The sequence below is a fragment of the Salminus brasiliensis genome, chromosome 8 (genome assembly GCF_030463535.1).
Source record: "Salminus brasiliensis chromosome 8, fSalBra1.hap2, whole genome shotgun sequence".
NCBI classification, from domain to species: domain Eukaryota; kingdom Metazoa; phylum Chordata; class Actinopteri; order Characiformes; family Bryconidae; genus Salminus; species Salminus brasiliensis.
Window position 1 is genome coordinate 12168311 of NC_132885.1, and position 27440 is coordinate 12195750.

Here is a 27440-nt window from a genome sequence, read left to right on the forward strand (position 1 = left end):
AGGCTATTTAAAGCAGAAAGGCTTTAAGTGGTTGCATGCCATCTCGCGGCTCACTGAATGTATGTTTTGCGCACCTGGTGCCAGGTAGTGTAATATGATACATGTGACATGTCACCCTCAGCATTGTTACTCTACTGATATGACACATTCATAGGACAGTAAAAGCAACTGCTATGTACAATGTCTGCTTCTCAGTAGCTGAATGAAACTTTCATTTCCTGCCCGCTCTCTCCTTTACTTTACATGATCCAGTAGCCATATGGATCTATACATACTAGTTGGCTCTGCAAAACAAGTTTAACAAGACCAAGGGCTACAGATCAGGTTAAATCAAGGAAGGCACACAGGAGAGGAAGCTTCATCATTTAACTATTTGGACTCATTCGATTCCGTTGAGCCATTGTTATGATGAAGGTAAATGAGCTTCATGTTGAATTCTAAGCACCACTGTGAGTATTTGTCAAAGCATCAGTGTGTTGTGTGTGTGTGTGAAGCCATTAAAGAAAACATTTCTCCACTTTTGACAACCACTATCAATTGCAAGCCACACAATACAATGCAAATACAATACAAAAAAAACGCTCACACTCTCAAACACACTGACCACCAGCTGCTGCTGATGTCTACATGAAGGTGAGCTTTTCTATGCACATGGAATTTTGTTAAATAATTGTGTATATGTACATTCAACATCAGAACAAGACTTTAGAACAATGTCCCCATCAACAAAAAGATGGACAGAGGAAACAATAATGATACACAAAATCTCCAGCGCACACTGCAAAGGATTACAATTTAAACAGCTGTTTATGAAAATAATTTGAAAAGTGGGTTAAATTAAGTTAAGAAATGAGTCAGACTCATTTTGGAATAAAGAATTTGTCAAATAATTTAAATGATAAATAAAACATCTTAAAAAACATGACTTATTTAAGATGTATATTTACATAGTGGTGACCTGTCCTTATTTCCAAATCCTTTCACACCAGTTAAAGGATCAGTCAAAAGAAATGGAACAAATATTTGTATCTAAAGGTTTAAGCTTAAAAGCCTTCTTTGTCCTTCTTTGTCCAAAATACAAAGAGTGAAGATGATTTAATAATTCATAATTCTTTTCATTAGAAAGGATTTTTTTCTTTCCAATGAGAAAGGAGTTTAAGGCCCACAACTGCTCATATGTAGTATATGTACTCATATGTACTTTTTTCTTCTTGTTGGAAAAAACATATATATATAATTTGATGTCTTCACAGGGATCCTGTGGGGGGGGGGTACTTCTGGTACACCAACCAACAGAAATGATAAAGTGTTTCAGAACATTTCAGCCCTTTAAAATAACGCCCTGCTGAAGTTCTGGTTAAAGTACGGTTCCTCTCTGTAACACCTTCTAATGCTCTTCGGATGTCTGAGGAAAGTGTCGTCTTTAACTCGTGTTGTAAACAAGTCTGACCCTCTATCAACTCTGCAGGTCTGAAATATTTGTGTTTTCAGGTTCTCTCAGATCTGGCCTGGTGGTGTTTGTTGGTGCTCCTAGTTCTGGCAGCCAGCGTTTGGTATGTGAGGGACTCGCTTAAGATTGGCAACGTCCGGCAGAAGCATGTGCTGGTGACGGGGTGTGACAGTGGGTTTGGAAACCTGGTGGCCCGCCAGCTCGACCGGCAGGGCTTTCGGGTGATAGCGGCATGTCTGACTGAAGCTGGAGCCTCCAGCCTGAAAGCTGCAACCTCCACAGGCCTGAAGACAGTGCTGCTTGATGTGACCGACAGAGAGAGCGTCTCCAGCGTGGTGGAGCTGGTGCGCCAAGAGGTTGGGGAGAGAGGTGATGGGGGCTGGGGGGACGAGGGGGTTAGGGTGCCAGCTCGAGTCAAGCACAGCCGAAGATAAAGTGAAGATACGGGCCTTTTGACGACCACAGCCGTCTCACCAACCCCATAAATCTGCATTTTTCAGGCTGAAGCAGAAAAAAAAGCTTAATAGGTCTTGTGTATAGAGCTGGCTATCATTCCACATGCTTAGAGACTGGTACTTGACCTTGAAACTAAATTATTTACACAGATTTGTATTACAGTTATATATTTAAGGAGATACATCCAAGTCTTAACCCATATTTAAGATATTTAACTATTAGCACTGCAACTTAGTTCAAGACTAGGCTTAGTTCATGTCTGAGAAACAGGCCCTAGCCTATCTTTCTTGTCAAACACAAAGTATCCAAATCCTGTACGTGAGTGGATGTTCAGATACTTATTGTAAAATTGCATTCAAGTACACATCCTCTATATTCACAGTACTTCAGTTTAAGGTAAAGCATAAAAGTACTTACTTTTCAAGCATGTCTAATTTTAAATTCAAGAGTTATTCTAGATATCCTAGTGTTATTTTATTTTAATTTTTATTAAAACATGTGAGTGAACACAATATAATAAGGTTAGTATTTTTAGGTAAACATTACAGTTTATTAAAAATAGCATTTCATGAGTTTGTACCACAAACTCTAAGAAATTTGGTCTGGAGTTCAGGTGCCTTCTGCTTTGTGAGAGAAGGCCAGACCCCCTCCCTCTGATAAGTGAAGCAGAAATTGGGGCTTGTGGCATGTCCCTCCTTCCAAGACGCAGTTATTCCATAACTCCACTAATCAGAAACAACTCTAGAGTTGATGTTTCTCCAGTATGTTACTGCTACCACTGGACAATGTGTGTTTAGTGGCAAGGATTTGTGAAACGTGTGGAATGATTGGTTTGCTTCAGTTTAAAAGTGCATCATGTATTCCTTCAGATATTGCAGTTTTATCTCATTTCACAGTAACGAGTAATGACCCATGCAACCTTCATATCAAACGTCCCAACCAGCAAAATCTCAGATTATAAGGATGACAGAAGAGGTGTCCGGAGACACTTCTAATTATATCTATAATGCACAGTATTGCTTATAGAAAATTTGGCTTAGACCAGAAATGAGTGTGAGGTGAAGTGGGTATTTACTGACATTAACAGATTAATGACTAATGAGTAGAGAAGACAAGGTCACAATGAACAGAATTTAAGAAGCCCTGATGTGCTTTAGACAGACAGTGTGCTTATTGGCTCTTGTGATCAATAATATCATATTAAGCCTGATAAAGCCTGAAAAATAGAGATACCCCTCCACCTGCATTCACAATAGTTAGGACTCATACACAGCAATCCCATAAATCTGCATTTTTCAGTCTGAGGCAGAGAAGCTTTGTAGGCCTGTTTGGGTATTTCACATAGCCTTATAGGCCTAAATAACACTTCAGAAGACTTACATTTAAGCCTAGTTAAATCTCCAGACAGGTTACTGCTTCATGCCAGGACTCCAGAGTATTTCATTTATTATTAGTTCTCCCAAGCAACTGGATGGTAGTTTACTAATGCTATAAGTGTGTTAACCCCTTTGGGTAGCCAGCCGATCCTTCCAGAGGTTTTAATGGACTTCTATTTTTAATGCTGTTTATTGTCTTTACTCTTATACAGATTTAGAGCAAAAATAGACTATATCTTGTTTTGTAAACAAGTTGAACTCATGTTTTTGTCCTATCTTGTAGGTCTGTGGGGTTTGGTGAATAATGCTGGGCGGTCTATTCCTATTGGCCCCACAGAGTGGATGCAACTGGAGGACTTTAAGCAGGTTCTGGAGGTTAATCTTATAGGTCTGATAAATGTGACCCTGCAGCTCCTTCCCACGCTGAAGAAGGCTAAGGGCAGGGTTGTGAATGTGGCCAGTGTACTGGGCAGACTTTCTTTGACTGGAGGAGGATACTGTCTGTCCAAATGGGGTGTGGAGGCATTTTCAGATGGGCTAAGGTATTACGTGCAGATAAGCAGCTGGCCTTTCTAGAACAGTTTTAAATTTTGTAGCATTTAGACTAAAAAGCTTAAACATTTAAAGGCAGATGCTAAGTGTAGGTAACCAAAGCCGGACACAAGGCTGTGGTTAACAAAGTGGCCAATCCTAACTTGAGATAAACACAAGATTAATGCAAATGCTGCAAATAATTATCTCTTACACATGTCTTACAGATTGACATTGTATCTTATTCAATGCCTTTTTCATCTATTGTGTTATGTGTCTTGTTATTAGGAGAGACATGCAGCATTTTGGTATGAAAGTGAGCATTATTGAGCCTGGATTCTTCAAAACAAGACTAACAGACCTAAATCATCTTGAGTTTGATCTAAAAACACGGTGGAACAACCTTCCAGCAGATGTGAGGAGGTCATATGGAGACGCCTACCTGCAAAAATGTAGGTAGTCTGAGGGGATTCTGAGCTTTAAAAGGTGCACTATTAGTCCAAAGGCTTTTGATTTGGCTTATTCAGGAAACGAACTGTACGTTGGGTTAATGTATTGTCTTTTAATCATGTAGAGAAATAGTTTCTAATCAGAACGTGTGAAACATGCTTCTGTCTATTCTATTTCGGACCATTCTCTTTTCATTGGTTTAGACATAATTACAGATATTTTTAGGAACAGTAGTGAAGAGACCGGTTCTGCATTGACTGCAGAACACATTCATCTTTCCTAGATTTGAAGGTCCAGACCTTCTCCATGAACCAGTTGTGCAGTGAAGACATTTCCAAAGTGACCTCATGTATGCAGCATGCCCTCTCTGCAAAGTACCCACGAACACGCTATGGAGCTGGCTGGGACGCCAAGCTCTTCTGGATACCTCTGTCTTATCTGCCTACATTTGTTGCTGACTTCATTGTCACTGCACTTCTGCCAACACCTAAACAGAGCTGAGTGGCCAATTTAATACATTACTGTGTTACTTTTCAGTTAATCTGTTGGAAATTGGCGTAGTGTGAAATAAGACATGAAGACAAATCTTCATCATTCAATTAAAAGGGCTGATAGATACTGAATATTAGTTCACTGCCTAAAACTGTTTTATTGAAGAGTAAATTTATTAGTTACCAAATATATAAACCCTTTTATGGAGAGTGCATCTGTAAATGTCCATAAAGGTCTTATTATCATAGCACAGGTTTCCAACCTTTAGTACGCACTGCCCTGCACAATTCAGTGTCTTCCCTTCTCTAACATACCTGCTTCATCTCAGGCAAGAGTTGTTAATGATTAAATCGACTGCGTAGAACAGGGTAAATGTTAACAGGTGCAGGGCAGAGGGTACTGCAGGAGCAGAGTTGGGAACAACTTTATAGTGAAAATAATAAATACTGTAAACCTGACCCTTAAAGAAATTCAACAGTAATGGACACTGATTTTTTTTGGAGGTCATATATTAGTATAATATATATAGCCTTATAATATTAGGCTTTGTTTTTGCTATTGCGACTGCTTCAATCCTTTGTAATCACAATGTTCACCTTAATTTTCAGTATTTAATTATGGCAAGTGTAGTGTTGTTAGGCAAGTAGCATGTTATGTATATGGTCATCCATTCTACTGCTGTAATTTCTATGATATTTAGTTTTATAAAGTACAAAGTATTTTACAAAGTATTCAACTATCTGCTGTGTATATATTAGACAACATATCATTTTAGACAAAACATGTTATAAAACAAGACATTTATTTAATTTTTGTTCTCAGCAGCTTTTGTCAGATTTATTTTCCAGTTCCTCTCTATCAATAAAGTGTTCATTTTTCCGTAACACACAAAATCATTTAAAAACATAGATTTTACTCATTGTGTACTTCATTAGGTTAGCCTGCAGTGAAAATGATTAGGCTAAACCGACAGTAAATATGAGTAGATACTTCACCTGTACTACAGCCAGTCGAGTGAAATGTCTCAGCTCAACAAAAGGAGGGAAAAGTATCATACAACTGAATTCAATTCACAGATAATGATGAAAATAATAATAATAATAATAATAATAATAAAAAACATTTCAAGTATCGCTGAAAATTCTAAAGATAGGCCATTGTTATGTGGTATCACTGCTTTCACGTTTGTTCTTCTGCCCTCTGTCTTGGGCAAAGATGAGAGACAACAGAGTCTCTTTTCACTTTCTTTGTTCTAATCCGACTGTTTTGCCATCAGTCCCTTTCTCCTAAATGACAGGATTCCAGTTCAAATGCTACAGGAATGCTACCCTCACATTTCAACTCGCCTACTATAACAGAATGATGAATAGATAAATGCAACACAGACTGGGTGAAATGAGGCCTCATGAATGTGATTCTTCCTGGTAAAGTGAAACCTTGTCAATCATTTTGATTTAATCCAAAAGCATCCCTGCAGGTAAGCCAAACAGACATGTACAGGTAACAGTAGTCTGTAGCAGTTCATGCAGTTAATATTGACGTATATTTAATGTGAAGGAAGTGTACTGCTGAGGAACTGATTGTGGACAGTAGACCAAACAGTAATCTCCTCACTGCCATTGTGTTGGTCAGTCCACAGATGAGGTATATAAATATGCAAGATGAGATGCACATTTTTCATTCCAGTGGCATATCTTGATTTAAATTTATACGTAAAGAAGTAGCATGGCATGGCAAAAAGGTCCAGCTCAGTGTGTTTTACTTACAACACATCACCATGTTTGCCTCTTACATGTTTAAGTATCTCTAAAAAAAAAAAAAAAAAAGAATAATCTATTGCAAAATAATCTATTACCAGAGGATATTACCAACAAAATCTTTTCAAATTTACAAATGTACAACATATTCATAACATTCACCATCAGCAGCATCAGTGCAAAGATATACATATAGTACATCACAGTAAAAAAAAATCATAAAACATGAATTGGCATAAGAAACAGCAGAAGGCATAAGTCTTAATAGACTCTTTTTTTCTGTGGGTTATACAAACATCTAGTCTCTTTTCAAAATAATCTTAAAATTTATTTTTTGTACACAGGCTGCATATAAAAATAGATTCTGTGCAAAGAGGGATAGTTTGTCTTTGTTTTTTCCCCTTGTGTATGAAAGAGAGTTAGAAATAGAGGAACGGCACGGTTATATGTCACTGTCCTCTTTGACCAGGTTGGCTGTGTCTCGGAAGGTGTCCTCTGTGGGGGAGTACATATTAGGTTTCTCCCTCTTTGTGGGCTTGGGAGGTGGTACGAATGGAGATGGCTGGCTGGAGGAACAGTCCTCCGCACTCTTCGTAGGCTGCTCATCCTGCATCTGAAACCACATGAGCACGAACAAAGCATATGAACGAATGAATTCCATAGAACTTCATTTCAGACTGTGGTATGAAGCACATTTTATCTGAGGACAGAGTATTCAGTATTTAACCAGCACTACTTTTTCAAAGTATCCTTCTGCTAAATGCTTTCAGTATTGCTTTCCAAGTAGTAGTCTTGTGACAGAGCTAGAAAGAGGTCCATTCCAGGGAAGGTCAGCATTGTGAGTCTTTTTGAGCATCCAGCAGTGGAAAATCAAGCCTGGTAAGCCGGGGCTGGTATTGCACATATATATTTATTTTTTTTATTTAAATTTTATTTTTTAAATGAAATTGTCCTACCTCTGAGTATGTTGGGTTTTCAAATGTTGTGCCTGGTTTCAATTTTCTTTTGAAGAAGCTCCACTTGGACTCCTAAAACAGGAATAAATAATAGGAAAAAAGCCCAAATCTAGCTTTGATATATCAAGTTCTTTTGGACCTGTTCTCACCTGTGTGGTCTTGGGGCCTACTGGAGTACTTTTCACCTCCACTGCCTGCTGCTGTGCATGGTACATGGGGTTTGCAAAGTTGTTCTCTATCTGATCACCACTGACATTCACGGTAACCTGTTTCAAGGCAGGATCAAAACAATGGTTTGACAACAGCGGGCCAGTGGACAGCATTACATGGTGAACTACACAATGCATGGTTGTATAAATCATGTCCTGGATTACCTGTGTGGCATGTATGACTGCAGGATCACCACATGATCCTGTTGCAGTTGTGTAGAGAGGATTCTCAAAAGTGACAGGCTGACGTCCAGCATCTGCGAAGTTCTCATCCTGATATATTGGAAGAGTTTGAAATTAGGACAAATTACATATGCAACCTACAATGCATTAGTCTTAATATTTAGACTGAAGGGAAAACAACATATTGTTACATACAAAATCCTTTTATCTCCAAAATAGCAACAGGACAAGGAAACAACCTTCTTCACTTTCAATAGAAGTCAATAAAAAAAGCCCATAATCTTTGGCAAGTCATTTTGGAGCATTTCCATTGACCCATTTCTGAGAGTTTTGTTGTTACAGCACTACAGCTAAAATGGCTGTAACTGCATACTTCCTGTATTAGTAGACAAAACAGGTTTACAAAGACCATGTTATCTAAAAAACACTGTAATCAAAGGTATCTGCTAGAAGCATGTAAATGGAGAACCAAAACTACATGTCTCAGATTAAGCAAATATTCAGGTGTGCTGCTAAGACTAACCTACATGAACCTCATGAATCAGGTCAGTGAATGATGCACTTGTGATGTTAAAACTGGGTTTACGAAGTTAACTGGAACATCTCGTACTGATGACCTGAATGTGCTGATAATGTATTTATTAACTGAAGCGCCATCACTTTGAGCAGTTGATGTTTACCAGCTGCATGGCTCTGTCAATGAAGGACACCCCGAGAGTCTGAGGCTCCAGGTCCATGGTGACATTGTCGCCCGAGCGGAAGGACACTCCATTTCCTGTGTCACCTGACTTGACCAAACTGCTCAGGCTGTGAAAAAAGAGTAAAATACACAATTGAGGAGCAAATTTAACTGGATTTTGGTTTTTGGACACAACATTACACTAGCAGAACTGTATCTCTTAGATTATGTTGTTCTGACCATAACTGTATTGTGTGCACATTTGAATCATTTTTTATATATTTGTTGCATCTTATTTTTCAGCAAAGTACTTTTATATACACTATATGGGCAAAAGTATTGGGACATCTGCCCATTCATTGTTTCATCTGAAATCATTGGTATTAAAAAAGAGTTTCTCCTAGTTGGAGTAAAAGTCTCCACCGTCCAGGGAAAGCTTTCAACTAGATTTAAGAACATGTTTGATCAATCATCATGCCCAACTTATCCCAAACGTATTGGATAAAACACCATCATTCCAGACAACACAGTTTTACTGCTCCACAGCTCAATGCTGAGGGGCTTTTGACTAGACTTTACAAGAACTAGACAAGCTGTGTGTGTGTTTTCACATCTGTTAGCAATGGCTGCAACTTAAAAGTAGTTGAATGTATTTATTAGAGGGATGTCCACAAACATTTGGGCATACTGTGTATATGCTTTAAGCAGAAGAAAACTGCAGAGCTCAGGTGTTGAATGAGTAGGACAGAGTACCTGGGTAGTTTAGGCATGGAGGGGATCACTGAGCCAGTGCGTTTGTAGTTCAGGAAAAGCCCAACAGCCAGAGCGCCACTCAGCAGAATAATAATTACTGCCAACAGCACAGCCACTGCTAAACACATAACAAAATATAGAAAGAGAGATATTCAGTGAGACACTGGGTTTCTGTGGGTGTTATGATTACCCTTACTATTTGTAAACAGCAATTAAATATAAGATAAATATGTAAGATCAGGACAGTTTTGTAGGGCTATAAACAAAATATATGTTAATATTTGTTTTTGTAGGCCTGAACAGTTGGTTTAATTACAGAGCAACATTCAAACAAACTAACATATAAGCAAACACCCACTTGAAAAACAATATTTTAATAAACTAAGCATTTTTTGTAATCATGTAATGTTATCATGGAGCTCTAGTCAGAGGTTCAGAGTCAGAGGTCCCAAAGAAAGCATAACCAAAATCAGGTAAACTTTCACTGTTTGCATATATGTTATTAACTGGCTTCATTAATGTGTAAGGAACCTGGATAAAAGGACACTGTGTAGCTAGTCATTACTCTGCTCTGTGAAAATACTATTGTTACCGGTTCCAGCAGGGGCTCCTCTGGACTTTCCCATTTGGCAGTAGCTTCCTGAATAGCCATATGGACACCTGGGTGGGAGAGGACCATATAAGTGTAATGAAGAACAACAATGATTTTGTACCTGTCATTATGTAACCCTTCATCTATTAACATAGTGTTTGCTAAAGATGAAAATGAGATGAGTCCTCTTTTTAGACTCACTTGCATTTGGGAAGGCCCCCTTCGTCAGTGTAGCATGTTCCACCGTTCATGCATCTGCATGCAAGTGGCATGGGAACCTCTGTCTCAATGGCTGCAAAGGGCAAGAGCCATGCAGAATGTTACAGATGCACGGCAGCCACAACACGTCATTTCAAAATCAAAGCACATACATATACATTACAGACATACGACATTGCCAAAAAAACAACAATAAAAAACAGGAGCATAGTCACACAACAGTTTGCCATCAGCTAACAGCAGCCATCATGCATGCAAATACACTGGCAGTCAAAAGACGATTTTTTCCTCTCCATTGCAAACAGATGCAATCAGTACCTTCCAACACACCCAAAACAAATATCTGAGCTTTGTTTTAACTGCCAGAGTATATTATGATATGAGTGAGAAATGATGAACCAACACAGGACATGCTACGTGCTCTCACCTGCATCACACTCATTCTGGTTGAAGCTGAGCAGTGTGGAGCCTTGTGGACAGGCGCAGGTGTATCCACCAGGCCGCAGTAGACACAGGTGACTGCACACATCCTTACAGGGGTTCACCACTGAGACACAATTGAGGATAGAATTGCATTGATTACTGACTAAACTGCAAACTGCTTTTTGTACAATACACTATATGCAATCAAATTCTCATAGCTATGTTCCAAATAAAATAGTAGAAAGCATTCCCTAGACAGTACAGACAGTTACTTAAACAAAAGTAGGATAAACTCTTTTATAGTACCTTTTATTTTGGAAGAAACAATAAATGAGCAGGTGTCCCAATACTTTTGTCCATACAATGTTTTAATACACAATCTCATTTAACCAATGTGACAGAATATGCAGATGATCCTTTATAATAAAGTCCTACAGTAGGGGTGTAATGCTACATGGTCATGGTTCACACTCTCGATGCTTAAAGCACCTGCATGGGTAAAAGTCCACTTTAGCTGTGTGCCGCCTGACTGGTTGTTTCCCAGTAACACGTTAGTGAAACTAATGCTGACAGTAAGGATGATCAGATACAGAGCAGCCAAGGGACCCCCAGCCCAGTTTCTCAACAGCTTCGTAGTATTAAGATCATCTTAAATGGTAGAGAGAGTGTTTCATGTGATGCTCGCTTGACCATTTAACAATAATCTTTCATTTGTGATAAAAGGGGAAAAAGTCCTGTAGATCAGAACACAGATCAGAACAAGTTTAAACAAATATCTTAATGTGTTCATACTGAAGATTAGAGCTGAATAAATTATATATACATACAGAACAAATAAGGCTCATTATTTTATTGTTTTTTTTAAACAGGTGAGTCTTGCCATAAAAACGTTTGGGAACACGTCTTAAGCTGTAAGACATTCACATGTATTCATGGACTCTAACTATTTGCCACTATTATTATCATTATTATTATTATTATTATTAACACCAATAATTATTACTTTCATTATTTTTACCATCACTGTTATGATTATATTAGTTATATTATGATTATATCAGCACACCTGAGCAGAAGAACAATCTTATGCGTTGGTTCTGTGACTTTTATTAATAATTCATAAATAATTCTCATCAGAGGAGGATGGGTCAGGTCCCCCTTGTGAGTCTTGGTTCCTCCCAAGGTTTCTTCCCCCAGCTCTGAGGGAGTTTTTCCTTGCCACTGTTGCCTTTGGCTTGCTCACTGGAGGTCTTAGATTTTTAATGTTTTGTTGATCTCCTGTCCTATTACTGATTCCTGTAAGACTGCTTTGTGACAACGCCATTTGTAAAAACAGATATACAAATAAATTTGATTTGATTTTAATTGATTTACAAGTAAGCAACATGCTCTTCTAAGCTTAACTCAAGCTGATTAATGTCTGAAATGAAAATAATATGGAGGTTTTAGGGTTTTGTTTTTTTGTAGTTGTGCCAAACTCATACCGAACAAGGAGGTCCATACTGTGTTGTAAACCAAAACTATGCCCCTAGCCTACAGCAGACTGGAGTTGAACATTTACATTAACATTTACCTTGCAGTCAGTTTGGTTTATACAGCACTTACTTCAATCGCTAAATAAGTGAGTGCTCCTCACCTGAACTGTTGTGTCTGTGTTCCTGATAGATACGGACGTGCGTCAGCCAGGGGTTTATGGTCAGCACCTTCACTTTATCCCCTTTACCAAACTTGTCAGTCTTCCACACCTCACCCTTGGCCTTTGTTGTCCAATACACATGGCCCTCAAACAAATCCAGACTGTAGGGGTTCCCAATATCTGTTAACAAAACAAGTGTGATCAACTATGAAACAAAATTCATAAAGAAATGTTGCTTGAAGTTTTATTTTGGGACATCACAATCCAAAATAAGGAAGCAAACATATTACATTACTTCTAAACACTGACTGCTATAATTACACATATACCTAAACAGTTTTATACACAACTTAGGTGTTGCACCTCCTGACATGATGATCTTCCTATCTGTTCCATCCGCCTTCATTGATTCAATGACGTTCTCTTTGGAGTCACACCAGTAAATTCTGTTGCCATTAAGATAATCCAGAGTCAATCCTGTTGGCCAGCCCAGATCTTCATCTAGCAGAACCTGTCTGTGCTGGCCATCCATCCATGCTGCCTCAATCTTAGGGCTTCTTCCCCAGTCAGTCCAGTACATCATTCTGAAAGAAAAAATGTGGATTACAAAAAGACACTAAAGATTGGGAGAAGGATGCTCAAGGACAGAAATGCACAATAAAGTCAATAATGGAGACAAAATGCATGTAAATAAGAAAAAAAAAACAACCACAGAAATGATGCAAATAACACATTTGGCTATTTAGTTGGATGCATGTCCTACAGACATGCGGTGTACTTCTACATCAAGGTTCTTCAAATCCAATCCTGAGTGCTAGTGTCTAGCATGGCTGGTCGATTTTCCACTCAAACACACCTGGATCAAACTGTTCATTAATTACTGGCTGAAGTGGGTGTGTTTGAGCAGAAAAATCACCAAACCGAGCTGGACACTGGTCCTCTAGGACTGGATTTGAAGAACCTTTGTTCTACTTTGACCACTGAAATTGAAAGTTGGTTACCCAAGAGCTGGGTTGACAACAATTGCAGCTGGTTGATCAAGATCCGAATAGATCAGCCACTTTCTGTAGCGCCCATCCAGCTTGGCCACTTCAATACGATTGGTGCCTGCGTCTGTCCAGTAAATATGTCTAAAACATAAAAGAAAAGAAAACTGATTTGTCCACCTAAGGAGTTAATGTTTTATTAAGCTACAATACATGATCTGTCTACACCTGTCTATATGGATTATTATATTACTTATTACATAAATAAAAAACAAAAAATGTTATGTACCGTCCGACCCAGTCCACAGCAATGCCATCAGGGCTGGAGATGTATCTGAGGTTGAGATCTACTTCTTTCACTGGGTTATTGCCATGGTCATCAAAAGTGGTCATGTGTGCTCTTTTTATTGAGCCAAACTGAGCACCACGACCCAGAACTGTCCAGTACACAATACCTAAAAATAGTAGGAAAATTAGTCATTCAGGATATTGTGATTACCACTATGACTCTGATTGTGGAGGCTGGAAACCACCAAAATAATAACCAAAAGAAATGTTTTTGCATCTCTGAACATTAAACATACAGAAAGACAACATGTATGTTGGACATCATGAGGAATATGCTTTAGTGGAAAATGGCAAACACATGGCATGACAGGGAGGAATAAACTCTGTAGTTTCTGAAGGTCATGTTCACAGTGAAAACCAGTATGATGAGTATGATCTGCTGCTGCTGATGATAATGATGATCTTACTTAGTCCTTGGTTTTCTGGGTCCCAGAGATAATCCAAAGCCTGGATGTGCTCCGCGTCATCCACATAGTCCGAGTACTGCTCAGAGGATAGGTTATAGCGGCGGATTCGCACGTTATCAGGCAAAAGTAGCACTGGAGGATTGCCTGAGACAAAGAAAGACCAGAAACACTTAGCATTAGAAAAAACAGTTTTTTCAGGACAGTTTGGTATCATCTAGCAAATAGGGAAGGAAAACTGATAGAAAGGTAACAAGAAAGGCCTAAAGTCTGAGACCACAAGTAAAACAGTTCTGATTTACATTCTTTTCTAAACTGTTTTTCGTTACAAAAAACTAAAACTTTAAATGAAGAAAAGTCTAGAATTCTAATGTCATCTCAGGTTTTTGGACCCACTGTAAATCTAAGAGTAATGACAGGAAGGTAAAGCGAGAACAAGAAAGAGAGAGAGAAAGAAAGCTGGTCTGAAGACAAAGAGAGGGAAGATTATTGTTGAGTGCTGATAAGCGAGGGAGTTCTTGCCAACTCCACCTCTCACCTTCAGCAGCGCACTCCATTCCATGCTGCAGGCCAACAGAGCGGAATCCCTCAGCACAGAAACACTCATAACTGCCCTTAGTGTTCTTACACAGCTGGGGACAAGTTCCATAGACCTCACACTCGTTCACGTCTAAAGAGAGAGACACACGGACACAGAATACCTTAAACTTAATCTAGAGGAACTGTGGCACCACCTGGTTACTATTTATAAAAGCATATGAATTGTAAATAGGGTGGAGCGATACGGCACAAATGATCATTTTCCAACCCACCTTATATTTACCGTTAGCATCCCTAGCATGATAAACCCAGACAAAATGCACAGACACAGTGCATTCAAAAGCATGTTAACACAACATTATAAAGCAATTACAATAACAGCTTCACCAAAAGTGCTGCAGCTGTTATTGTTAAAGGCACACTGACTTGGAATACAGAGCATGAAATCTGCCACTCCGGTTCTGGTGGAGCTGCACGAGAGCTCTTGTGAGAAGTGTGTAATGCTGCATAACCTGAGTCATATTTGTGTAAGATCCTGTAATATTACTCTACCACCTCAGAACACATGATCCTGTCTCTTCAGGTGCCAGTTCTGTATCCATCAGTTTGTCCAGAAATGCACATGCAGAGTTTTCCACGTGGGGGAGCTCAAAGCGCAATTTGTATTTACGCCAGTGGAGTATTTATGGAATGTAGGGGGAGCCCCGGAGCAAAAAGTAGATTATCAATTATTGCATATTGCTGCTTTAATCCAACCATTTTTAAATAAACAGAACCAATAATTCCCTCTTTGTAATGAAAAGTGTGTTTTTAAGTGCCACAACATGCTCAGAAGAGCATATTATTTATTAAAATAACAGATTTTATCATGATAGAATATTGTGCTGTACACCAATAACTATGTAACTTTACATTTCTACATTTCTGGTTTTACACTGTTTTAAATTGTACAAATCCACTGTTCTCCTCTAGTGACAATCATTGCCACCATATGGAACCACACACATACCATTGCAGTGTAGCACTCCCCCGTGTACATTAATGTGTAAGCAGGTTACTCCTTGTCCTACTGTGAGCCTTGTTGTTTTTTCATTATGAACGTGATCTGGTTCACTCACCCTCGCAGGAGTTCCTGTTCTCATCGCTGGGTTTATAGCCTAGCCTGCAGGAGCAGATAAAGCCTCCACCAGTCAGCCCAGTGCAGTTATGTTCACATAGATTCTCGCTGCAAGACCGGCCACTGCCATTATCTAACACAGACAACAGAGATGCACACGCACATGTCAGTATTACTGCCATCAGTGATGGTGATAAATATGATGGTCTTCACTGGGATTCTTGCTTGTTGATATTAATGGGACATAACTGGACTGAATAAATCTAATGCAGTATGTATGTGTGAGAGTGAGTGGGTCAATGTTTACGCACTGCAGCCCAGCTCATCAGTCTGGTCTCCACAGTCATCATAATCATCGCAGGCATACTGCAGAGGAATGCACTGGCCGTTCCCACACTTATACTCGTCGGGAGAGCAAGGGCCATGAGTCGGGGTCACACCTAAATGCAGAAAAGGAAATCCATGACTCATCGAACTGATCTCTACTGTGCAGCTGCGTTAGGATCCGAGCATGTAGGAGGTGTAAGAGGCAAATTTATGAAGTGCTAATAGTCCATAAACATGAGTAATACAGTAAGTAGTACTTTCAAAGGCAAAAATGTACCTTTAAGTGCTTCATCTGATCCTGAAAGGTCCTCATTCTTTAACAGGTTATTTGATCATTACACACATAATAACACATCATAATAATGTCAACACCAGCTGTCTTTTATTTTGTGTAAACATTTAGTGATGAATGGATGAGCAGAAATGTTAAAAAAAAATGTTTAACTTTTTTTATATTAACAGATTGTTAAGATGGCTAGTACAATTTACACCCCTATAGATTATCTACAGATGTTAAAATAATTAACAAACTATCTAATAAACCTCATTTGACTTTCAACAGGGTAAGGGTACAAATAAGACCAAGGTTAGGTTTAGATTTTGAGGTTAGGACCAGGTTTCGGATTAGAAGAACTTTTGAAGTTTCAGTGAATTTAACAGATATTAGTTGAAAGTTAAAGGTGCCCAACAATGTCAGACTATCAAAAAATCCAGCATAACCAAAACAGAGCCAACAATTCCAAAGCCCCCAAAACCATTTCCAGTAATAGTAATTTTTATGATCCCAAAATGTACATACACCCAGCCAATTACTGAAAGCCCAGCTGGTCATGTGCAAAACTGACAAAACGATCAAACACAATGGCGACTTCAGGTTAATTTGGTGTTGTTGATAGTGGAAGGGAGCACATCACCACCAGTAAACCAGCCAAATAAAAGCATAACCTGTTTTTTCACACCATTAAAGGAAAAAAATGTTTGTACTTAATAAATGCATTCTTTGGCACATTTAAAGGAAATTTAAAGTGTACTATCCAAATAAAGTGTTGCCACAATTTGTCCTTCACCTATGAAGCTACTGTGTTAAAAATGCTCTCTAATGACAGTGGCAATAGGGTATGCAGAAGACATACATCAATGATATTATTTAAACCATAATCAATAGAATTAACTATGATTTTCCACAGAATTTGTGTAGTAATATGACTTTGGCCTTCACTCACAGTGCTCCTCCTTTTCATCTGTTCCATCCCCACAGTCGTCCACTGAGTTGCAGAGCTCGTGGCTGTAGATACAGCGGTTGTTGTCACAGCGGAATCGGAACGGGGGTTCACATGAGATTTCCACTGATGGAACAAGACATGTACTGATTCAGTTCAGGTACTAGATACCTACATTATGCAGCTATCTAGTAATCAGTAGATATCTATTTATACAGCAACTTCTATTAAACTTATAGTTTAGTCATATAAGGTATATTAAGCCTTTGTAAAAAGACTAATATGTCCCCTTACAGCAGAGATGCAGTTCCTCGTCTGATCCATCTCCACAGTCATCGTCTCCATCACATCTCCAGTGCTGCTGAACACACACATGGTTCTTACACTCAAAGAGGAAGGGAGGGCAGTATGTGCCATTCGGGTACCGCGTTGCTGCAAAGGACACAGATATGTTAGTGCACACACATAGACTGATGGTCAATTATTAGAATAAAGTCATAAGAAAAGACATAAACACAGAACACTGCTATAATCTAACAAAAAAAGTAATTCCTAAATGGCTCTTGTAGGAAGTAGGAAATTCTAGAGAGAGCAAGGCCAGAGTCTCTTATAACTGTAGCATTGCAGGGGATCAAACGTGTGGTCTTCTGATGATAGGGCCAGCACTTAGAAGACTTTAAAGAAACCATCCATTGAGCCATCCAAGTGGTTCTTCAATAACACTGTTAGAAAGGGCCCTTTTCACACCTTAATGACTCTCCAGTGGAAGCTGTTTTAAACAGGTCTGAGAGGGAAAGGAAGAAAAACTCACGGCATGACATCTCATCAGTGAAGTCCAAGCAGTCTGCATTGCCGTCACATTTGAAGCGCTCAGCAATGCAGTGGCCACTATCACACTGGAAATATCCAGGGTGGCAGGTCCGTAACTCTGCAATGTAATCATAAAAGGAGGCTTTACACTCTACACCATCAGCTGTGTCTCACTACACCAAGCTTCTAAAGTCTGCCATTAGCATTGTGTCCAAGAAGATGTAACACAAAGTTCTCGTTAGGAAGGAAGGTTGGCAGCAGGTTTCTCTGCCAGGAAGTCTGCAAGAAGTCTCTCCTTGTAGAGAACTAATGATGCTGTGCAAAGGCTTAATATTACCCAGAGACTGTCTCATAGTTAAACTGGGACAGAAGACAGAGAGGTAGATACAGGGCTGTTCAAAAGTCTTTGGCAAGCATGAACATTGTTTTAAACTAGTGATCCTTGAGGACCCTAAACTCGCCTACTTTTTGTAAATTCTAAAAAAAAAATCTGGAATGTCTGGGGAGTCCACCGGGACCAGTTGGTAAACCAACCACTGGCTGAAACGACACTACATATTTAACCATTACAGCAGCACATTTTATTTAATTTAATGAAAGGTTTATTTAATAGCAAGCTTTTGAATGGTAAGTATAAATAAACTAATATCAATAAATGCATAGTTTCCTCAGGGTTGGCTTTATTCTAATATTTGCCAATTATCACCAAATATTACCAAATAAACACTGTTAAACTGTGTTGCATTCCTAGACAAATAGCTTTAAATACTCTTTTAGCATGTCTAAGACTTTTACACATTAGATTCAATATCTGTAATGTCTCCCAAATGATTTCTCAATACAACACCAAATGTATATGCCTAAATCTACCATAGATCAATCCAAAATAAACAACTAACCGCAACTGTTTAGTTGGAAATGGGTCTATGGCTCATGGTAATGCATTAGCAACACTTCAATTCTCCACAAAACTCCACAATGCATTCAGTTGTAACACCAGCATTCAGAAGTGTCCATGCATGATACAACACGATCCATAAATCAGTAATAATTTAGTAATGAATTATATGGCATGTAGGACCATTCAAAAACAGACAAAGGACAGTGCTAAATCACTGGAAGAGCAGAACATTTGGAGAAGGAGGCGGCTGTGCCCCCCACTGGACACACTGGAGACTCAGACAAAGAGGCTCTTGCTCACCACAGTCCCTTTCATCGGAGTTATCCTCACAGTCGTTGTCATGGTCACACACCCAGCGGTCAGGAATGCAGTGCAGGTTGTCACAGCGATACTCGCTCTCTGTGCATGCTCGAGGGCCTGGGGACACACAAGAGATTGTCAATCACGCACACACACACATGCAAATACAGCGACAGGCATTCTTTTCATTCTCGGCGCATGCTTGAAGTGAACTGAAAACTGCTCATTAGTAGCCGATGGAGTGTAACTGTTTCGGGTGAAGTGTGTGGTCAACTTGCGTTCGTAAATAACTCGGAATGTCTTATTTCTCTTTCTGGTCATCCCATGTTTGTTAATAATTCAGAATGTGCAATATCTATTTTTCTTTATTGCCTGCCTATGTTTGTTAATGTACTATATAGGCAAAAGTATTGGGACACATCAGATGTATTATTCAGTCCTACTGCTACAGGTGCATAAAATTAAGCACCTAGCCATGCAGTCTACCTCTACAAACACTAGTGAAAGAACAGGTGATTCTAAAGAGCTCAGTGATTTCAAGTGACTGTAATAGGATGCAACCATTGCAACCAAAGTCAGTTGGTGTAATTTTTCTCTCTCCTAGATATCCCTTCATCAGCTGTGAGTGGTATTCTTAAAAAGTGGAAGGGTTTAGGAACCGTAGCCACAAAATTGTCAGACCATGTATAGTTATAGAGCGGGGTCGCTGAGTGTGGTGGAGCATAGTGCATAAAAGTTGTCAATGCTTTGCTGACTCAATAACTCAATTCCTGCAGAGTTCCAAGCCTCCACTGGCACTAACATCAGCACAAAATCAGTGCGTTATTTTTATGACCAGCCCCTGTCTGTTAATAATTCGGAATGGCTTCATTTTATCATTGTCACTGTCCCCTTTGAATGAGCCATGTTTGGATCTTACATGTCATCTTTTCATTGATATACACTACAGATCTAAACTTAATTTCCTGTACAAATAAAAGATAGGAATGTACAATAATTACGTTGTTATATACGGAGTGATAACAAAACACCCTGCCGTAAATCCATATACTTACAAAACCTTGATGTTGATAAGAGATGCAAGTTGTGCTTCCCTTGGTTACAGGATTAGAGGGTTATCTGATCAGCCAAAGGTTGTTTTTCACAGCTCACCACAGTTGCAGAAAGCCCCTCTGTTCTGAAGGCCATTTTTCGGAGGTGAGTTCATAGCTGAATTCATTAGGGGGAGTAAATTTGTGCAACACGGCAGCTCTTATGTGGGGGGAAGAGACAAGTGCTGAAGAAATCAGCGCTTCTTTCAGAGTACTATTCAGTGATTTAGCGCAGGCACCCACCATCCTTTCACCCCACTCCCAGCCCTCATCACAGAGTCAGTTTACACCCTGCTTCAGCTTGCAAGTAAGATGCAAGCAAAAGAACTCTCATTCTACATCTGTCATCTCTCTCTCTCTCTCTCTCTCTCTCTCTCTCTCTCTCTCTCTCTCTCTCTCTCCTACTCTTTTTTTTCTTACTTAACTGTTCAACCTCTCTTCACTTCACTCTGTCTTTTCTATCCCTAAGAGTGGAGTGTTGGACTGTGAGAGGACTGTATTCAATCTCTTTACAATAAATTTCTCTTTCCTTTTATTCCACATTGTCCTGTAATTGAAATTATATGAATAAGAAGAAGGAAGAAGGTCTGACTGAACCCTGGGATTATTCTGCACTTCAAGATTAAAGTGCAGAATATCATAACTGAGAGAAACAAAAATGTATCAGTCCATGTTTAAGAAATGCTTGAGCCTCAAATGCATTCTTTTGTAGAAACAGTTGACTCGAAATGTTGTTATGTTGATAAAATTGAGTTACAACCTCCAACGTCTCATTAGCTCAGTGGCAATTTATGCTCATATCCTAAAAAAAAGAAATTGTAACAGTTGCTGTTTGGTGGACATTTGAGGGTACGGACAGTTTAACTGGTTATCTAGTGAGCAGTGCTGTCCTGTATTTAAAACTACAGGAAAAGGCTTGAGTTCTGGAGGCACCTACAGGCTGTGTGAGGTACTCACTGCAGTTCCGTTCATCTGACCCGTCCCCACAGTCGTTGTCTCCGTCACATTTCCAACGCAGGGGGATACACTGGTGGTTATCACAGCGGAAATCTCCAGCAGGGTCACAGGTCAACTCCTCTACAAACACAACACAGAGGTCATGTTTTAACACACAAGTCATAGACACACACATGCCCAGGTCATTCATTCATAGACTTTATCTAACCAGATAAGTTAAGTGAGAATACATTCTCTTTTAATGGAAGTGTCAACCCATTCACAAAGAAAATAAACAAGCAGCTCGATTCTTAGTCTTAGTTGAATAATGAGTGTTCTGTACATAGAAGTGACACACCCTGAACCTCAAATACTGTTGTAGCTTTTTTCTGAAGAAAATCCAGCAAAACCAAAATTGACCAATTCCAAAACCAAACCTTCGACCTGTTTTGTAATCATTTCTGACTCATTATGTTTAAGCCACAACATGCATACATCCAGCCCACAAGTAAAGGCCTTATGCAAAGCTGTCAAAATGGATGGATGCAACAATGACTTGGAGAATACGGTGTGGTTGATGATGGAAAGACCATTTCCTCCAAACTCAAAAGCTAGTTCTGGGAATACAGGTTGTATGTAAACTAGACCAGCATCCACAGAAACTGAGCTCAAACTTGGCTAACAGCTAATCAAAAGCTAGAAAGCAAGCTGGGATTCATGCTAGGCTAATAGCTAACACTAGCTGACATGCTTTTACAGTTTTTCTTGATTGTTTACACACAAATACTGATACTTGAAACACAATGACCACAACATGTAACTCATGCACCAACCCCCTGAACCAATTCTGCTAAACAACAAGCACAACTCCTGCTTTACACTCAAATGTAGTTCTAAAACACACTTTTTTCAAAACACTACACACAATTGTCATGAAGGAAATCTCTTGTTTTCACAAGGAACACACTGTTATTCAAAGTTAAGTGCCCTACTATACACACTGACTCCTCACATGAGCAAACACTTAACACACATGTTAACACACATATTTTGCAACACACTTATGTTGGTACTGTCTGTAGTAAGTGTAACACTGAACAATAAAAGGCCTTTAAGTCATTATGATGAATGGAGATGAAGTGTTTTCAATTCATCATAGTGTTTTCCATTGAGCACATCAGTGTTCAACTGGTTCTTATAAATGTCTATTCATATAATGGTTTGTGTGTGTCACCTGAAAACAAAATACCATTTTGAAAATTTAACATTGTTTTGAATGTAAAGTTTCATTTTGCAGGAGAATTGAGGGGTTTTGCCCATTGTGTGTGTGTTTTTCGATTTGTGTGTAGAGTTCTGAGAGTATGAGGCATGCTTTCAGAAAATGTGTGTAAACCAAAGAAGGCCAAATCCAGGGGGAAGTGAGTGGGTGAAAGGCTAAAAGCTAACCGGCTACAATCTCTTCATCTCTAACTTTCATTCTGAGACAAAATAACAGGGTTGCATTTTTTGCCACCGTCACATTACATCACTTACTATTTACAAACCAATGAACAACTTAATATACTTAAGAAAATGCACCTGGGCACTTGGTAGTGAAGCGCCTATAAGCAAAACCAGGGACTGGATGATAACTTTAAATAATACTGGGCTTAATACTGGCCTGAACAGACGGACTCACATGAAATCTGTATTAATTTTTTTTTGTACTCATTCTAATATTAGTATTTAATATATTCACTTATTACCAGATAAATAACACACTAGCAAATAAATACAATTTTAAATAGACCTGGGCAATATGACAATATTGTATTTGTGTTGTGATAAATTCTGTTCTTGTGATACACAATATGCTTTTCTAAGCATATTGAATATATAGTTAGTGCTTAAAGAAAACTGATCAACTGTGAGCTTCATTACAAACAGTGTAATTAGACTGGTTTAATTAGATGAAGAGCAGCAGATGTTGAATATAAATCTCGGTACTCAGTATCTGAACAGTAGTTTCTAAGAGACTGTTGCTACTGATGTATTTGTGATTAAATGTATTGTAATAAATACTATGTGTCATGAAAATGTCTTTAAATATCATGATAGTATTTTTGCCATATTGCCCAGACATAATTTTAAATACAGTTTCGATTTTTCCACAGTTCTGCAAATGAGAGCACAAGTTGGAACACATTATTTTATCTCTCATTTTTGTTGTCAAGTTGTTAAGAACTGATTTTACAGTTTGAGTCTGCAGACAGGCCTGATAAATTAGACATTTTTTAGCACCTAGTGGGAAGCAGTTTAATAAAGACATGATGATAACTGTACTGGGTTCTGAAGGGAGACACAACCCTGGATTTAATTGCAGTTAGGATGAAAGTGGTAACGGGAGTGCACACACAAACACCCCCGCAGACACTGACCAGTGAGTCAGAGCAGACATGCTACAGAGGAGCGGAAAAGAAATGGCACGTTTAAAAAAAGACGAGAAGAGAGAATGGAAAGGAAAAGAAGAGACAAGCAGCGAGAAGAGAAGAGAAGAGAAGAGAAGAGAAGAGAAGAGAAGAGAAGAGAAGAGAAGAGAAAAGAAGAGAAACAAAACTGGTCATTGAAATGAGAGTGGCATGAAAAAAGGAGTGAGATAAAAACAAAAGAGAAGAAGTGAGACAAAAAGAGAAGTGATAAAGAAAGAGAAGAGAAGACAAGAAAAGAGAAGAAAGGAAAGGAGAGAAAAAAAAAGAGAAAAAGCTAGAAGAGAGTAAAAGAAAAGAGAAGAAAAGAGATCATAGAAGTGAGACAAAAAGAGAAGTGATAAAGGAAGAGAAAAAGCGAGAAAAAAGAGAAAAGAAGAGAAGAAAAAAGATGAGAAGGGAAGAGAAGAGAAGTGAGAAGAGAAGAGATGAGAATAGAAGAAGTGAGACAAAACGAGAAGTAATAAAGGAAGAGAAGAAGCGAAAAGAGGAGAAAACAGATAAGAAGGAGCAAGAAGAGAAAAGAGAAACAGCATAGAGAAACAACTCAAAACGAGAGATGAGAGAAGTACAAGATACTATCACACAGACACCAAGAAGCAGGACACTATCACCCAGACAAACACACCCCGAGTCCTAGAGGTGCCCCACCTGGCCCAAGCGGTACATTCTTACACTCAGATTAAGGAGATCTCTCCTCTCTGTGCAGGATGGCACTAATGGAGTGGGGGGAGCTGATAAGACATGGGAGGACTGGGTCTGTGTGTGTGTGTGTGTGTGTGTGTGTGTGTGTGTGTGTGTAAGAGAGTGAGTAAGGGTCAGACCGCAAAACACAGAGATCAGCCTGTACTGACAGCTTGCATAAATGCATACATGTATTGATAATACGCATATAAATCCATCTATGTAAACATACAAACAGCATATGACAACAACCAACACATCTATACTAATCACACCTTACTACAGACACGCACAGTGGACTACTCTGGTGCCTGACACAGACATCAACGTATACCCATAGAAACACACAAACACACCACCCATAAATCTGTGCTGTAGTCGGAGGCTAGCAGAGGGGTTAAGGAGAGAGGTCAGAGAGGGCTCGTTCATCAGAGCCGGCCTGGGCTTCTCTCCTACTAATGTACTCCTGAAGTGTGATGGGATGAATAGCTGCTCATCAATTCATCACCACTTACACAAAAAGGCACTTTTATATAATATGGGTCAACAGTTACTTTCCATGAAATCACTGTTTCCCCTTCTTTGGCCATATCTTTACATGGTGTTAGTGTGGTTCTCACAGAAAGACAGTAGGTTAAGGAATACAGCATCTACTCTGTTTTTGCTGCCCAGCTGTGTCCAGAGAGCAGACTTATCTCCTGAAAAATCACACCCACAAGAGAGGACAATAAAAGGCTTTAGGAAGTGACCGCTGAGTAAAATGCCGTAAATCAACCAGAACAAATTGCTTTTCTTTTGTGTGTAGGCGGGTCCACTAATTCTCATGGACCAAGGAACCATTTTTTGATAGATGAGGTCAAGCAATTCACTCTTTTGTTTAATAGCAATCACTCACTGTGGTATATGGTGCTACATTACAACAACACAATACGTTTAATCTGCCCCCAGAATTCTATAATAGTTCACTGTTTCCAGAAAGCGTCCGCAGTGGTTGAATTCAGATTGGTAAGAAATAAAACAACCAGGCATAACAAAGCAAAGTCACTGTAATGCACGGATTTAGTGATGGGTGAAATTTATGTATACCACAATATTGCTTATATAGTTTTATCACTATTTTTAGTGTCCTATATCTGTTGTATAATGTCCATAAAACAGATATTACATGATTGCTATAAGGTAAAAAATTGCAAAACTGCATGAGAAGGAAAAAAACATAATATACACTTTAAATAAAATTCCAATCATGACAATTTGAAAAAATCATACATCTCAAACTCAAATTATGTCAAAAAGTGAAACATGTCAAAACAAAGAGTTTTGTGTGACAATGACAAGATATATAGCACATATTTACACATTGCACATCATTTAAAAATCACTTATCTTTTAAGAAAGTGTGTTTTACCAGTACAAACACATTGCAATAGATCAAAGTAAACATTAATACAGAAAGTATTATTAGAAAGTAAAGAAGAACGTGAATGTATTATTGTGAAGGAAGTCACTGATATCATGTGAGCTAGTGTGAAAAACTAAGCTTGGTTTCAGTTTTCTAGTATTAGTATTATAGATATGTGTAGTATAGATTTCTATACTCTAATTCTGTCTGGTGAACTTTTCCAGTAATGAGTGAGAAATCCATGAAATCATGCAATGCATTATTCAAACAAAAATACTGTGTGCTACAGTGATTTTTAAAATTGTATTATATACTCACTTACATTGATGCAACAGATTTTAGATGATAGGTGATACTAAATAGGGTGTTAAATTCATAAGGTGATAAATTCTATCATAAATATGTGTGTGAGGTATGGGGTTGTTATGTAAAAAAAGCACGCCCTGTGTAGTTGCTGGCTGCTGTGTGTTACACTCACCACAGTTCTGCTCATCACTGTTATCCCTACAGTCATTGTGTCCATTGCACAGAGCCCACAGAGGAATACAGCGGTAGTTGGTAACGCAGTCAAACTCGGTATGGTTATCACATCGAAATGCTGGACCCACTAAAAAAATTACACAAATCAATCAGCAACACAGAGCAGGTCCTCAAGAGGATATATTTTAAATGTTAATTCTTTGCACAGCTTATTTTGTGTTTAAAAAAATGTTTCCTTTGTTTTCTAAGAACCCACAGCATAACAGAAGCTCTAAGCTCTGGACTTTTTTACTTTTCCTAGTAACTACGACAAATGATTCAGCATTCTACTACATAACTATATTCTGCTATAGAGGGTTTCACTCACTGCACTCGTCAATGGGTTCATCAGAGTTGTCTCCACAGTCGTCATCCACATCGCATTTCCAGCTCTGTGGAATGCAGCGGCCGTTACTGCACTTGAACTGACCGGGGCGGCAGGTTCTGCTGGAGCAGTGTGAGGGGTCCTCATCTGAGTTGTCTCCACAGTCATTCTCCCCATCACACTGCCAGGCCTCTGGGATACAGCGCTTATTATTGCACTGCCACTGGTGCGCCTCACACTGGTGGGTGGCTGAGAGGGGAATAAGCCAGATGTAGCTTGGTGAGAAACTATGTAACTGTCTGTAGTAAACAACACAGGACTTCAGGACAGTATGATCTAATCAAGGTCTTTCATACCACACAGCACAGTGTCTTCGTCAGACCCATCAGGACAGTCCTGGTTAGAGTTACACAGGAAATGCGGGCTGGTGCAGTTCCCGTCATTACATTGAAACTGGCCCAGTCTGCAGTGGCGGAGGGGGCACGTGGAGGGCTCATCAGAGCCGTCCCTACAATCATGCTGACCATCACACTTCCACCAGATGGGGATACAACTACATAGGTCATAGATAAAAGAGGGGACAGTCACTCAGTGAGAAGGGCCCTTGACCAAACCATGACACATAAACCATATTCTATGGGAAGGTATTTGAGGTTCTCACCGCTCATTGTCCGCACATCTGTACTGTGTGCTGGAGCACATGGGGAGACAGCGGGCCACACCCCCTATCTGCACGGTCAAGAAGTGATCAGGACATTCACAGGTGTAGCCCTGCCCTCCAGCTTTGAGCAGACACAGGTGTGAACAGCCTCCGTTGTTCAGTGCACAGGGATTGGTTACTGCAGACAGAAAAAGACATAAGCCGTTACACTGCGACTTACTGCAGAAATAAAGGTGCGTAAA

General features: G+C 39.2%; 2 protein-coding genes across 2 annotated transcripts in view; one reads left to right on the plus strand and one right to left on the minus strand.

Moving 5' to 3' along the window:
* Positions 1 to 627: 627 nt before the first annotated feature.
* On the plus strand, positions 628 to 4764 carry rdh1 (retinol dehydrogenase 1). The gene is made up of 5 exons (XM_072686372.1): positions 628 to 633; positions 1492 to 1819; positions 3566 to 3824; positions 4102 to 4265; positions 4547 to 4764. Exons 1-5 carry the CDS (start codon positions 628 to 630, stop codon positions 4762 to 4764), a joined length of 975 nt encoding a protein of 324 aa, XP_072542473.1.
* Positions 4765 to 5538: 774 nt separating this feature from the next.
* lrp2a (low density lipoprotein receptor-related protein 2a) overlaps positions 5539 to 27440 on the minus strand; it is a 75240-nt gene continuing 53338 nt past the window's right edge. The window contains exons 54-79 of the mRNA XM_072685638.1: positions 27199 to 27376; positions 26894 to 27090; positions 26541 to 26786; positions 26172 to 26300; positions 21164 to 21283; positions 19116 to 19232; positions 17916 to 18032; positions 17399 to 17536; positions 17108 to 17230; positions 15869 to 15997; positions 15559 to 15690; positions 14439 to 14570; positions 13904 to 14047; positions 13438 to 13603; positions 13164 to 13292; positions 12526 to 12746; positions 12163 to 12342; positions 10531 to 10650; positions 10086 to 10176; positions 9885 to 9952; positions 9293 to 9410; positions 8541 to 8667; positions 7843 to 7950; positions 7618 to 7734; positions 7469 to 7540; positions 5539 to 7125 (exon numbers count right to left, since the gene is read on the minus strand). Of these exons, the coding sequence (XP_072541739.1) occupies positions 6955 to 7125; positions 7469 to 7540; positions 7618 to 7734; positions 7843 to 7950; positions 8541 to 8667; positions 9293 to 9410; positions 9885 to 9952; positions 10086 to 10176; positions 10531 to 10650; positions 12163 to 12342; positions 12526 to 12746; positions 13164 to 13292; positions 13438 to 13603; positions 13904 to 14047; positions 14439 to 14570; positions 15559 to 15690; positions 15869 to 15997; positions 17108 to 17230; positions 17399 to 17536; positions 17916 to 18032; positions 19116 to 19232; positions 21164 to 21283; positions 26172 to 26300; positions 26541 to 26786; positions 26894 to 27090; positions 27199 to 27376 (3590 nt within the window). The 3' untranslated portion in view covers positions 5539 to 6954. The remainder of the gene's footprint in view (positions 7126 to 7468; positions 7541 to 7617; positions 7735 to 7842; positions 7951 to 8540; positions 8668 to 9292; positions 9411 to 9884; positions 9953 to 10085; positions 10177 to 10530; positions 10651 to 12162; positions 12343 to 12525; positions 12747 to 13163; positions 13293 to 13437; positions 13604 to 13903; positions 14048 to 14438; positions 14571 to 15558; positions 15691 to 15868; positions 15998 to 17107; positions 17231 to 17398; positions 17537 to 17915; positions 18033 to 19115; positions 19233 to 21163; positions 21284 to 26171; positions 26301 to 26540; positions 26787 to 26893; positions 27091 to 27198; positions 27377 to 27440) is intronic.

What these genes read in the sequence shown, in the direction of transcription:
- rdh1 (XM_072686372.1), top strand. An exon ending in CCAAGAGGTTGGGGAGAGAG is followed by an intron (nt 1,820 to 3,565) that starts GTGATGGGGGCT and finishes CCTATCTTGTAG; the next exon opens with GTCTGTGGGGTTTGGTGAAT. An exon ending in GCATTTTCAGATGGGCTAAG is followed by an intron (nt 3,825 to 4,101) that starts GTATTACGTGCA and finishes TCTTGTTATTAG; the next exon opens with GAGAGACATGCAGCATTTTG.